We start from the raw sequence: 13365 nt of genomic DNA on the forward strand, positions 1-13365 counted from the left end.
GTACTTCCACAATTGTGTGTCTGGTATGGGGAATGTGGAGTTGCTTCTGGAGACAAGAGATACAACTGTGCATATGATGGACCACCAATAGCATTACCAGAGGATGGCTATGACTTAATGCAGGTGAGCTTCTTTTGGAGGTCTGCTGCTAAAACTATTCTCTTTAGAGTTCTATATTGGGTTTGGTTGGACCTGCACTCTGACCTTTAGCTTTCTTGTCCTAACTTGAGAAAGTGAACAGATTATCTCTGATTTCTTAGGTATAGCTTGTAGCGCCAGTGTGTGAAGGTAATGCCTCAGTTTCTACTCAGAGATACGAGAAGTGTCTGATGTGATTACAGGCTTTCACAAACATAACATTAAATACAGGATTGGTCCACTTTCCTGCATATTTTCCTCACTGGTTTGAGCACTCTTTAGTCAGACTGGTTTTTTAGGACTCTTCGAAACTACAATACATTCTGCAGTTATGCCCTTCTTATCTCTAAAGGAGAAGACTAAACTATGTTTTCCATCAAATGATCATTCCTGATCATTCTTAAATAGGAAGGCAGTAACTGACACTCACTCAAATGGAACAAATTTGGACCAAGTTCAGTCTCCTTAGCTGTGTCTAGTGTGAGACCATATTTCTTTATCTGGGCTTTAACTGTCAAAGTGAACAGAACCAACGTCAAAATAGAGTTTGTGGATTTGGTGCACAACATAGGATGATACTACTCCAGACTTGCCTTCTGGCAGATGGTAGTTCAAAGCTTTAAAATGTGAAATAGCTGTAGAGTTAAACAATGGTTTGGCTGGGGGCTGGCGTGACTTAAATATGTAGGTGAGCGAACTACTGTTTTGTACTGTTTCTGAAGACTTAATGTACAGATCTTGTATGTTACTATCAATTAGACTTGTATTAAATGCATTTATCTCTTCTATAAACTGAACATAAAATAGCTTTTCCAGGTAATCAGTGATTTTTTTAGTTGATGGCTTGCCTTCTGAGACTTCAGAATCTGATACTATCTGGAAGGTATACTAGAGGATAAGCTGCAGGAATACTTTTGACTTGGATTAACACGTGTTGTCCTCTTACTAACAGACTCTCAAATACCATTATCATTCTATATATAGACCCTGGTGACTAAAGGTCATCTGAAGGAGCTTTTTAAAAGGAAGTGATGTGAATGAAAGAAGTGATTCTTTTCCCTATTCTCTAAAGAATCTCATTGGCTAGACTGATTTTTTTTTTCTGTGCATCACCCACAGCAGCAGCTACTGTCTTCTGAAATATGCTGAAGCAAAGCCCCTAACTATAGTGAGTTCTGAAGTATTAAACATGCTTTTCCTTCCTCCCCCCTGATCTCAGTACTGTTTTTATTTAAGGAACTCTGTCCAGGTTTATTCTTCGGCAATGTTAGTACTTGCTGTGATGTTCATCAGCTTCAGACTTTGAAAAACAACTTGCAGCTGCCTCTGCAGTTTCTTTCCAGGTATGCTAATGAATAGCAAAGCACACAGAGCTTTGTAACATAGTAAGAAAGCACATTAAGATTCTTCAGTTCAAGTAGACTGCAGAAAAGGTGGTAACTTTATTTAAAGGCTTGTTGGAGCAAAATTTTGGAGAGACTTCCTCATCCGTATCAGGAGGCTTTAATTTCATGAAACAACTACTTGCAGTCTGGATTGAGTTAGCTGGTAGAATAACCATTACCTTAGTTTGTCTCAAGCTACTGTATTTGTAATGAAGCCTTCAGAAGAGGGTGATGGAAACTACTGTTCAGTCATCCTCTTCTAACAGAAGTCTTCCTGCTAGCAGCAGTTAAGTTTTCTGTCAAGTTCTGCTTGTATCTGCTATTTAAGGTAGGCAATTTTGCTAGTCAATTATGTTGATGCTACTGGTGAGTATTAAGCAATTTTAAGCACCAACTAATGCTGTATTGCTAATTAAAATTTTGCAGAATTTAAATATTTTGTTCTGTCACTTTGAGCAGAATGTTTATGCTTGCTGTGTAGGTCAAACCAGATGTGCCTTGCATCTTTACCTCTTAACCTAACTGCTGTTCATTGACTTTCCTACCCAGATGTCCATCGTGTTTTTACAACTTGATAAACCTCTTCTGTGAACTGACTTGCAGTCCAAATCAGTCTGACTTTCTGAACATTACAAGCACCATACCTTATTATGATCCAGTTTTAAAAGAGAATAAAAGTAGTGTTACAGAGCTGCAGTACTTTATTGGAGAACGCTTTGCAAATGGTGAGTAAACAGTGTGTGTTTAATTTTCCTAGGCTTTTGTCAAGGTAACAAGACTAATGCTTTCTTAGGAAGAATTGGGAGGGGGCAACATCTCTTTGCCTGTCTTTGGAAGTTTGAGGCATCAAATAGGTACCAGCAGGTCCACCTTGAAACTGCTGGTACACTAACTTCTGTCTGGGTAGGAGACATTACACTGACACCGTTAATAAGTGTTTTTGAACACTCAGCTGAGACTGGACATCTATACAAATGGTTAATAGCTGATAACCCTGATGACTTTAACTTAAGAAAAACAAAGTTGTTGCCAAATACTAAATGTCCAAAGCCTACCTGATACTGAAACTGTAAGTATGAAAGTAAAGCTTGTACACAGTGCACTACAATGGTTCTCTAAGAGACACTCACTCCTCTAGAAATGGACTGTTCTAGTCCTTTGTCAGATCCAAGGTTGTTTTTCCTAAGAACAAACAAATTTGGGTTGTATTTTGGTTTTATGGCAAGCTTGAAGCCTTAATTCAGTCTTTGTACACTTTGTGCAGTAACCTTTAATCAAGTTATGAGACACTTGAAAGACGTGGCCTACAGGTCAAAAGTACCTTAAATATTTGTTGTAACTTTCCCTGAAAGGAACTTTTAGGTACTGTTCCTTCTCAAACAGTAAAGTAGATTCTAGTGTAATGCAGGTTCAGGTGGCCTACTCGGAGTCAGATAGCTGTTGCAACCTTGAATATTGTAAATACAACTGAAAGCATTATTTCACTGTGTTAGGATGTTTCCTCTTGAAAGCTATAAGCATGTTCTTTGAACTTGGTGAGTCTTAAATTATTGGAAACACTTGGGATGCTCACTCAAATAATAACATTGATTTAAAGACTGTTCTGTTTTCATGCACTCTTCCTAGCAATGTATAATGCCTGCAAAGATGTGGAGGCTCCATCAAGTAATGTTAAAGCACTGGGGCTGCTGTGTGGGAAGGATGTCAAGGACTGCAATGCAACCAACTGGATTGAGTACATGTTTAGTAAAGACAATGGACAAACTCCTTTCAGCATTATTCCTATCTTTTCAGGTAAGAAACTGAATAGTCCTTGCCTTTGAAATTTCTGTCAAAGGCTGTGTGCTATAGCCAGTATACTGATTTGTTAAATAGCTGCCTTGTGATGAACGTCTGCAGTCAGAGGCTTTTAAAGCAATGTAAGATAAACTGATTGTTTCTTTTGGTTTCTGCCTGGAAGTCATACTTTGTACTTGTTTTGTATGCAGCTTATTGCTGTATAGATCTCCCAAACTCATTAAGGGATGGACTGAGCTTAGGCAACTGGATAGCTTGTATTTGTACCCTGATCCTTTAGGATTTCTTTGTAAGGAAATTGTTATACACGTCACAATCTGAACAGATGAGGGGGATGACAAATAATTGCTGGGATGTGCTTATTAGTTTTACGTAACTAAAGTGTTCTAAAACATGACCAGTCGTTTAGTTAGTAGACAACTGTAAGTAGTCAGTACCTGCTATAGAAAAAGGCAGTAGCTTCTTCAGCTGTAAGACTGAGAAAAGCTACTCTATATAAAGACTAGGGGCTTTCAAAGAAAGGGTGAACTCATTTAACTGGGAAGCTTGTGTTGTGAAGAATTTTTTTACCTGGTAGTAAACTGGCTCTGCAACTTGTGATTTGTCATAGATGTTCCTGTCCATGGAATGGATCCTATGAACAATGCTACCAAAGGCTGTAATGAGTCTGTAGATGATTCGACAGGACCATGCAGCTGTCAGGACTGTTCAATTGTTTGCGGTCCAAAACCTCAACCCCCTCCATTGCCTGCTCCTTGGCTTTTGTTTGGTTTGGATGCTGTCTATGTCATCATGTGGATCTCATACATGGCATTTCTACTCATATTTTTTGCACTAGTCTTTGGAGTCTGGTGTTACAGGTAAAGCATTCAAAATGTTCAGCTCTGAAAGTCAATTGCCTTTTCCCTGAAAATTTCCTTTGTCTAAGACAGAATACTTATGTCTCACCATACTTTGTCAGGAGATGTGGCTGAGGGGGAGAGAATCACTAAAATGTTGGCTTAAAGGTAATGGGATTGTAGGAACTCAGTTCAGGATCAGTGGGAGAGAGCAAGATCTAGTGCTGGCAGCAACATGCAATCATAACATAATTTTCCTGCGAAGTAATACTTGTAACAAAACAATCACTGCCTGGTTGCACGTTAGGTCATGAATACTTTTCCTTAGTCTCCTGTTCTGGAAAACTAAAAAAAAGCAGCACACTGCAGTGAAGACCACAGAGAAAAACTAAACAAAAGCTGAGCTTCCAGTAATTACAGCATTTTGTATAAAGTAAGGGGCAGCAAGCTAGCTTCTCTGTGCTGTGTGATACTCGCTAGTAAAGTGCACAAGTAACTGTAGCTGTAAATGCTTTGGTGTGGGTGCACTAGCAATCAGGAGCAGTGGAAACCTATTCATATTTAACAGCATTTTCCAGAGGCTTCCACTATCTTATATCCTTACGTATGGTGGTACTTTTCAGTGCAGCTTTAATATTGTCCAGTTATTATCCAGCAATTTCAGATTCTTGGTCCTAAGAATTAAATCTGTGTGGAAAAGGATAGTGGGTGCAATAAACTTAGGACATGCTCAGCAGCCTTATCTTACTGGGCAACATGCATAGTAAACTACATGAAATGGTAAGGGTGTCTGAGATGTCTGGTTCATAGCCCAAAACATCCTGCCATAACTGAAGTCTGATTAGATTACTATGAGGAGGCTATTGAACTTATCTCCTGCTCTGGGTATCAGACTTATATTGCTTATACGCATTCCTATCATAAGTGTTCTGGGCTATAATTTGCCTGCCTTCAGGACAGGAAGAAAGTACCTTAGTTTCCTTTTTCCTCACTTACCCCTTCAGGCTAAGTAGGTGTAACTTAAGCAGCTTGACTAATGAAGTAAAATATTTCTAATGTAGAAATCTCTTGCAAATGTTACCACTCTATGATCCATTTAAAGAGATTCTCTGTGCTTTTAATACTACTGATCTTCTAAATATGTGTAAAGAACATGTGCTTGATCCAAGCTGGAGAAGTTTATTAAGACAATGGACATGGCTGTAAGTTTTTCTAAAAGATCATAAAGCCAGAGATTGCTGTTCTTCAGTGGATGGGTGTAGGGGGAACACAGTGCCTCTGGAGGAGTCAAGTATCAGATTTATTACTAGCATTGGACTCTATTCTCACTGTACAAAACTGAAAAGATACCTTTTTTGGGGAGCAGGGTAACATAGCTTTTTGTCTTGCAGGAGGCAGCACTTTGTCTCAGAGTACACACCAATTGACAGCAATATAGCCTTTTCTGTGAATTCTCATCGTGACAATGGTATGTCTTGGATAAGAGTAATAGATTTACTAGAAACTCAGCTTAAGTGCATCCCCTTCCTGTGGACAGGCTCTGGAATTTTAGCGTTGTTAGGCCATGTAATCCATTCTTACAGGGCTTTATTTCAGTCTTTTGGTCCATATCTCTTTTAAGAATGTAATACTTAACCCTATTTTGCTGGATGCTGAAAGCCCTGGTTGCACAGTTTATTGGTCTAGCTATACTAATAGGAAGTTCTGGAGTGCTTTGTATCTGGGGGTGAAGGGGGCAACATGATGCTAAAATCAATTTGATCATGTTCTGGCCAATCCATGTATCCATTCAAAGCATGCCATGGAAGAACTGTAGTTTAATTTGTGTAGCAGCTGATGTAGCTCACTTTAAGGCCGCTCTTTTTAATGCTTATGTATCTTTTAGCTTCTTCCTGCCTTTATTTGCTGTGCCTACTGCTGTCAAAGATAATTTTGCATTAGAAGGGGCAGTGTTAGGTACAAGCTGGTTTCTGCCTTCTTGACCTCAATTAGGGATTGGTCCCTGTGTCTGACTGTCAGTGTGGACATAGCTTCTGGTGATTACTACAGCCAGAGCTAGAATAAAATTTCATCTTTCCTAGTGGACTTCAAGAAAATGCTGCTTAACTGACTTCTCAAACATTTACTGTTTACTACTTGCTCTTACAGGGAAAATTACCTGTGGCGAAAGGCTTGGTGAAAGGTTTGAGAATGGCCTAAGGATGACATTCACATCATGGGGGGCTTTCTGTGTCCGAAATCCACGTCCTGTTATCCTCTTCTCTGTGGTCTTCATTGCAATGTGCTGCTCAGGCTTCGTGTATGTTAAAGCAACTACAAACCCTGTAGATCTCTGGTCAGCTCCAAGCAGCCAAGCTCGCAAGGAGAAGGAGTACTTTGACACACACTTTGGGCCATTCTTTCGTACTGAACAACTTATTATTCAAGCACCAAAGAGCCATCCAGACACCTATTCACCTTACCCATCGGGAGCAGATGTACCTTTCGGGCCTCCACTTAGCAAAGAGATTCTCCATCAGGTAACTGGGACTTCCCAAGAGCAAAGACCTAAACATACCTAATGGATATAACCATATGGAGCTGGCTTCCACCTGTAATGCCATGCGTCTGTCAAAAAAACCCACTAGATATTCATACTAAAAATCCTAGTTTTACTATAAAAGCTTTTTGCTGAAAACCTTGTCTTTTAACCTCTTCTGTTGGAGGTTGGCTTGCAAGGTAAGTCCCAGTAAGTATTCTTAGTGGGAACACAGAAATAATGCAATGTAGTCATGTGCTTCTGTTGAGGTGTGCTGTTGCCTTTATAAACTCCCAGGAATATAGCATGCATTTAGTCCTGTCTTGCAAGAAAAAAGCTTTCTTGTGCTGTTCTTAAACCCACAAACCAAACCATAGTTGTCTTTTTTTCCAAGGTGCTGGATTTGCAGGATGCTATTGTCAACATAACTGCTTCTTTTGACAATGAGACTGTAATGCTGAAAGACATTTGCCTGGCTCCTCTTGCTCCCTACAACAACAACTGCACTATACTGAGTGTACTCAACTACTTTCAAAACAGTCATTCTGTACTAGATCACACTATTGGGGATGAGTTCTTTGTCTATGCTGACTACCACACTCACTTCTTATACTGTGTTCGGTAAGCAGTACAATTACATGTTTTTCCAACTGTAGGCTGACTAGATCTTTGTCTCGTTGGCAAACAAAAGTAGCTAGTTCTCACTGCATCCTTGAACCTTTTCTTACCCCTCTTTAAACTCGCAATACTAAGCGGAACTCCAGATCAGTATAGATTACTTCTGTTTCTTTTTCTCAGTACTTCCGGAGTTGCATTTTAATCAGGTTTCAGGTTAAGCTTGGCTTGGTGCAGACACTGGCTGTGTTTTATTTTACCCATGTTTCAAATGCTTCTGAGAAGTAGAATTCTGATACAGAAAACAGTTTCTAAGCTTTCACTTCAGTTGGGTAGAAGCCGCTCCTTGTCTTAGAAGCTATAAGGAAGACACCTTTAAAACTGTATTTAAATTCAAAGCAAACATAGCACAAGGGCAGTGTCTCTACTGGCAGTCTTATCTCATTTCTTTCTTGATAGTCAGTTATAATACAACAGCTTTTAACTTTTTTGTCCTGTGGTGCTGTGCCTTAGTTGTCAAGCAGAAGCTAACAATTATTGCTGGTGATCTCTTTAGGGCTCCAGCATCACTGAATGACACAAGCTTGCTTCATGATCCTTGCTTAGGAACATTTGGTGGACCTATATTTCCATGGCTGGTGCTGGGAGGATATGATGGTAGGTGGCAAACCAGTGTTGCAGTTTGTCTTGAAAGTATATACTTATGTGCTGCCCTTGACACTAGAGGTTCATTCTCATTCAACACATGTCTAAATGCACTCCAGGGAAACTGGAGTTTTGTTAAACTTTTGGTAAGTAGATCAGTGCTGAGATTGGAAGCAGACTGCTTGCATTTGACACTTCCAGAGTAGTCTATTACTGGAATATACTAGTCTTGCTGACGAGTATGAAAGTGTTCAGTCTACTTTAGGCCTGCTAACGGATCTTTTTAGTTTTTGGACGCTAAAGATAGGAAGTATCTCAAATTGACATGCTGGGATACACATGTATTTTGCTTTTGAGTTAGAATTAAGTTTTGTCACTAATCTGAAAAAGCAGTTGAAACTAGATTAAGATGTTCACAGAGGAAACCCTTTCAAAATTATTCTGAAGCCAGAATTTTGTTGAAAGAATTCATACAGTTAAACATAACTTGATAGATATATCAAAGACAAATGTACTAGAACAGCCTTTGAAGGCAAGCACTTGGTAAAATAAGTACAAAAATCTACAGTTTAGAGTAAAACCTAAGTAGGCAAGAGGCACCATGTTTAAGAAACAACATCCTGTTATCTCACTAGAAGGAAAATCATAAGAACTGGTTATATAGTAGCCCCTTGTCTAACCATACAACAGTTTAACGTTGGGGTGCCATGAACATGGTAAATGATTACTTTTGAGTACAATCTGGAGTGCTTAACTTCTATTTTTATTTCAGTAATGTCTATTCTTATTTCAGTAGTGTTTTTGAGGACTCAATGTTGTTAAACAGTTGGCATTTAATGGAGTTTTGGGGATGGGATTGCTTTGAACAATACTGATTTTAAACTTAATTGTACCTGCCTACACTGGAATGTAAGCTCCATTTTGTAATGCCTGATAACTTTTTTCCTACTCTATAGATGATAACTATAATAATGCTACCGCTCTTGTTATTACTTTTCCTGTCAACAACTACTACAATGACTCAAGAAAGCTAATGAAAGCCTTGGCATGGGAAAAAGAGTAAGTAGGCTTCCTGTATTCTGAAATGCATACATTACTTAGAGCAATGATTAAATGTGGATATATGAAAAGCACCTGTGCTGCCCTGACTGTTTCTCAGTATATCTACAGGGGTGTTTTGAGAAGCAGCAAAACCTGTTAAGGACAGACTGTACTGGTCATAAAACTTTCACTTTATCTGGCATACTTAACTTGCTTTAAGGAGATATGTTTTAGTCTTGTTAGTGACCATCTAGTTCAGTAGTACTTGCTGAAGCATGGCCAGCAGGTTAAGGAAGGGGGTTCTGCCCCTCTACTCTGTTCTGGTGAGACCCCACCTGCAGTACTGCATACAGCTCTGGAGCCTGCAGCATAGGAAAGACATGGACCTGTTGAAGACGGTCCAGAGGAGGGCCACAAAAATTACCAGAGGGATCATGGAACACCTCTCCTGTGATGACAGGCTGAGAGAGTTGGAGTTGTTCAGCCTGGAGAAGAGAAGACTCTGGGGAGATCTTATTGCAGCCTTTCAGTACTTACAGGCCCCCTTTAAGAAAGATGGGGACAGACTTTTTGGCAGGGCCTGCTGTGATAGGACAAGGGGTAATGGCTTTAAACTAAAAGAGGATAGATTTAGACTAGATAGAAGGAAGAGGGCGGTGAAACACTGCCACAGGTTGCCCAGAGAGGTGGTAGATGCCCCATCCCTGGCAACATTCAAGATCAGGTTGGATGGGGCATTGAGCAACCTGATCTAGTTAAAGATGTCCCCGCTCATTGTAGGGAGGTGTGGACTAGATGACCTTTTTTTAAAGGTCCCTTCCAACCCCCACTGTTCTAAGATTCTATAATTTTATATAGTTCACTTCAGCTAGAATTACACAGGTGGACTCTCCAATCTACTGGACTGTTACCACCACTGGAAAGGTCCAGCGTTATCCTGTAATTCTTAAACTGTAATATTTACAAAAATCTTCCAGATGAGGATCTAAGCTTTCATCCCATTCCGTCTTGAAGAGCTGATGTTGGCTTACAGAAGTCTGATACTAAGTACAACTAGTGTCTACCTGTGTCACAAGCACATCCCTTCAGTTAGGGAAAGTGAAATAAGGGTTAATAAATCTTTCAAATACTGTAAGCAAGCTCTGGTCATATTTCATGTGTCTACTTTTAGGCCTAGCTTTGAGGAAAACTGCACTTAAGCATAAACTATTTCAAAGCGTATGCAAGATACCTGGTTGTCCTCAAACTCTGGAGACATCATGGAAAGGTATTTCAGCATAGTATATTTCTAGTGCTTGGAGTACAGTTCTAGGGATGTGTAGTCAGCACCCTTCTTTACCCCTCTTTTAAAAATGAGGAATGTCCCTCAAAGTACTGTCTAGCCACAGTGCAATCCTGTACTGCACAGATGAATTAGATTTGCCTTCAGCTGACTTCCAAGTATTTCTAATAGAAGATGTTTTATCCTTTAAAGTGTGACTGACTTTTTTGTTTCTTTCAGGTTTATTAACTTTTTGAAGAACTATGGTAATCCAAACTTAACTATATCATTTTCTGCGGAACGGAGTATTGAAGATGAAATCAATCGTGAAAGCAAGAGTGATATTGGCACTGTGTTGATAAGCTATATTGTAATGTTTGTGTACATCTCCATAGCTTTGGGACATATCCAGAGCTGTAGAAGACTGCTGGTATGTGTATAGTTCTCACTGCTATAAACAGTGAAGCTACAGCTTGCTGACTGCTTTTTCTTAGCTTTAAGTGACTGAATGTGAGCAGTCTGCAAAAATACTTCAATGTTGTCTTAAAGCATTGAGCCCTCCTTAGGAGGGCAGGAGCTAGGGGGAGCATTGTCCTTCGTGGCATACTTGACAATTTGTGTGCAAATAGCCTCAACTAAGTCTATTTTCACTTGAGATGTGCAGTTAACCTTTAAGGCTGGTAGCTTCAAGCTTTTTTACAAATATCTGGATCTTCGAAAGAACCAGAAAAGTAAGCTTTCCACTAACTACATAAATGTAAGAATGCTGGGGTTTTTTTACCTTTGTTATAATCTGTCCTGTGTGGTGATGCTGTTTTGGCTGACAGTCATTACAACTTTTTTAGGTGGATTCAAAGATCTCGCTGGGCATTGCAGGCATCCTGATTGTATTGAGCTCAGTGGCATGTTCTGTAGGTATTTTCAGCTACTTTGGAATCCCCCTGACACTGATTGTGATAGAAGTAATTCCCTTCCTGGTGCTGGCTATTGGGGTGGACAACATTTTCATTATAGTCCAAACACTTCAGGTATGTATTCTTTTATACAGACTCTTCTAAATGTGCCTGTTATCTGTGAAGGCTGTTAACTCAGAACAGAATGTCTTCTGCGTTCCAGTGCTCAGCCCAGTCTGAGCAGCTCTGGACTCTCACAGGATAGCTAGTGGTCTTGAAGAGAGCCGAGATTCTATGTACATTCCCTCTGCACTCCCTAAAAAAAAAAAACACCACCAAAAAACCCCCAAAAAAACCCCAACAACACACCACCAACAAAAAACCCTGCTTTTTCTTACTGCTGGTTGATATCAAGCTCATTTAACATGGTTTCTGGTACACATACTAATGACGTACAAAAGAATAATATTTTTAACATCCTTCTCTGGTAGTTGTAGAACTTCACTACTATTTTGATCACTTGTAATTTTAGTGTATTGTGAGCAATAATCAAGGACTAAACTACATGCTTCAGACCAGGGAATTCTGACACTAAGTCTTAGTGGGTAATCTGCTTTCTAATTTGACAGACTCAATAAGCCACTGAAACTGGCACTGCCTCTGGCAAGTGTGCAGTTTTAGCTGAAGAACTGAACTTACTACTGTAATTAAAGTTAAACTTGAAGCAAGGCAACAGGGAGTGTTCATACTGCTTTTGTATTGGAGAATCTGCTTTTTTATCTCACACGTTAATGCGGTGAAAATGATGATAGGCTCGGATGTTTGAAAGTTGTTTCCTTTTCTTTAAGCCATATGAAAGCACTTTCTGAAGTGCATGATTCCTAATTATAATAAATTATTGCCTTGAAACAGAGAGATGAGCGCCTTCAGGGTGAAACACTGGATAAACAGATTGGCAGAGTCTTGGGAGATGTGGCACCCAGTATGTTTCTCTCATCTTTTTCGGAGACTGTGGCATTCTTTCTTGGTAAGACGACTTTAACATTTGAAGATAAGGGCCTTATACCTGCATGTTGCAAGAATAAATGCAAAACTAAAATACAAAAAGCAAGAATTTGTAGAGGAAGTTTAACTTACTTGTTCATTGCTATAATCAAGTTTAATTTGATTTCTACTGAGGATAGGCATTGTAGTACTTTAAGAGACTGGCATAGTTAAAAAGATGCAATTCTGAATCTGTCAGGCTCTTCAGCTTGAAAGGCTGGAGCTTTTTACTGTGACTAATAAGTCTAAATTTGACCTTAGTAATGTATAAAACATCAAGGTGTACTAGCTCCTACATTGCATTTAGTCATCTTGCCACTGCTCGGGGAAAAAAAAGCCTCTATGACAGCTTATATTTGAGTTCACTTTTATAGTATGTGTTAGAGGCATATCTTACGCTGTTGCCATTCAAGTATAAACTGGTCGTCTTTCACAATGAACTGGTTTACTTAGAGTATAATTTGCCATTTGTTCAACTTGCACTGAGTGGCTTATTATTGAAGCAACACCTTGCTTGACAGCACTCCTTAACTAGCCTCTTATGCAGCCTGCACAAGACTGGTAACTTTGGAACTGAGAAACGTCTTAAAGCTAGTCACTTCTTTGCAGAGCCTTGTTGCTGTCAAACAGGTCAAAGATAGCAGTTGTATCGAGGCTCATATCAGCTGTTTACTCTGAAGAGAAAGGCTCTTCGTCCAATTAAATTGGATATCCGTCTAGAAAAGGCTCATGCGTTTTGGAGAGAAGGGAGCTTGCTTGATTAACAAACTGGGTCGCTTCCTTCAGGGACACTGTCTACGATGCCAGCGGTTCGCACATTCTCACTTTTTGCTGGAATGGCTGTGCTCATAGACTTTATTCTTCAAGTCACTTGCTTTGTAAGTCTCCTGGGCTTGGATATTAAGCGTCAAGAGGTAAGTATAAACCCACCTGTAACTTCAGTGTAATACAGATGGCATCTTCTGCAGAACTGTACTAAATCTGGCATTTAATCAATTTTCAGAGGAATAGACTGGATATTCTGTGTTGCATCAAAAGCAATGAAGAAATGAGCAGAGTCCAGCGTTCTGAGAGCATCTTATTTCTGTTCTTCAAAAATCTGTATTCTCCGTATCTGCTTAAGGATTGGATGAGACCAATAGTAGTATGTATACTGTTTACAGTAAGCAGTCATCTAAACTTGAGCAAA

At 39.5% G+C, this 13365-nt stretch overlaps 1 protein-coding gene across 1 annotated transcript in view; it reads left to right on the plus strand.

Moving 5' to 3' along the window:
* Nucleotides 1-13365, plus strand: part of NPC1 (Niemann-Pick disease, type C1) — a gene marked incomplete at its 5' end in the record, with an annotated part of 21016 nt that continues 7651 nt past the window's right edge. Inside the window, 15 exons of the mRNA XM_010296625.1 lie at nt 1-123; nt 1375-1481; nt 2073-2248; nt 3150-3317; nt 3931-4180; nt 5551-5627; nt 6308-6678; nt 7072-7298; nt 7849-7949; nt 8894-8996; nt 10480-10669; nt 11085-11267; nt 12045-12159; nt 12963-13090; nt 13180-13320. Coding sequence (XP_010294927.1) covers nt 1-123; nt 1375-1481; nt 2073-2248; nt 3150-3317; nt 3931-4180; nt 5551-5627; nt 6308-6678; nt 7072-7298; nt 7849-7949; nt 8894-8996; nt 10480-10669; nt 11085-11267; nt 12045-12159; nt 12963-13090; nt 13180-13320 — 2460 coding nt within the window. The remainder of the gene's footprint in view (nt 124-1374; nt 1482-2072; nt 2249-3149; nt 3318-3930; nt 4181-5550; nt 5628-6307; nt 6679-7071; nt 7299-7848; nt 7950-8893; nt 8997-10479; nt 10670-11084; nt 11268-12044; nt 12160-12962; nt 13091-13179; nt 13321-13365) is intronic.

This window comes from Phaethon lepturus, unplaced genomic scaffold (assembly GCF_000687285.1).
Source record: "Phaethon lepturus isolate BGI_N335 unplaced genomic scaffold, ASM68728v1 scaffold1071, whole genome shotgun sequence".
In the NCBI taxonomy this organism is placed as follows: Eukaryota; Metazoa; Chordata; class Aves; order Phaethontiformes; family Phaethontidae; genus Phaethon; species Phaethon lepturus.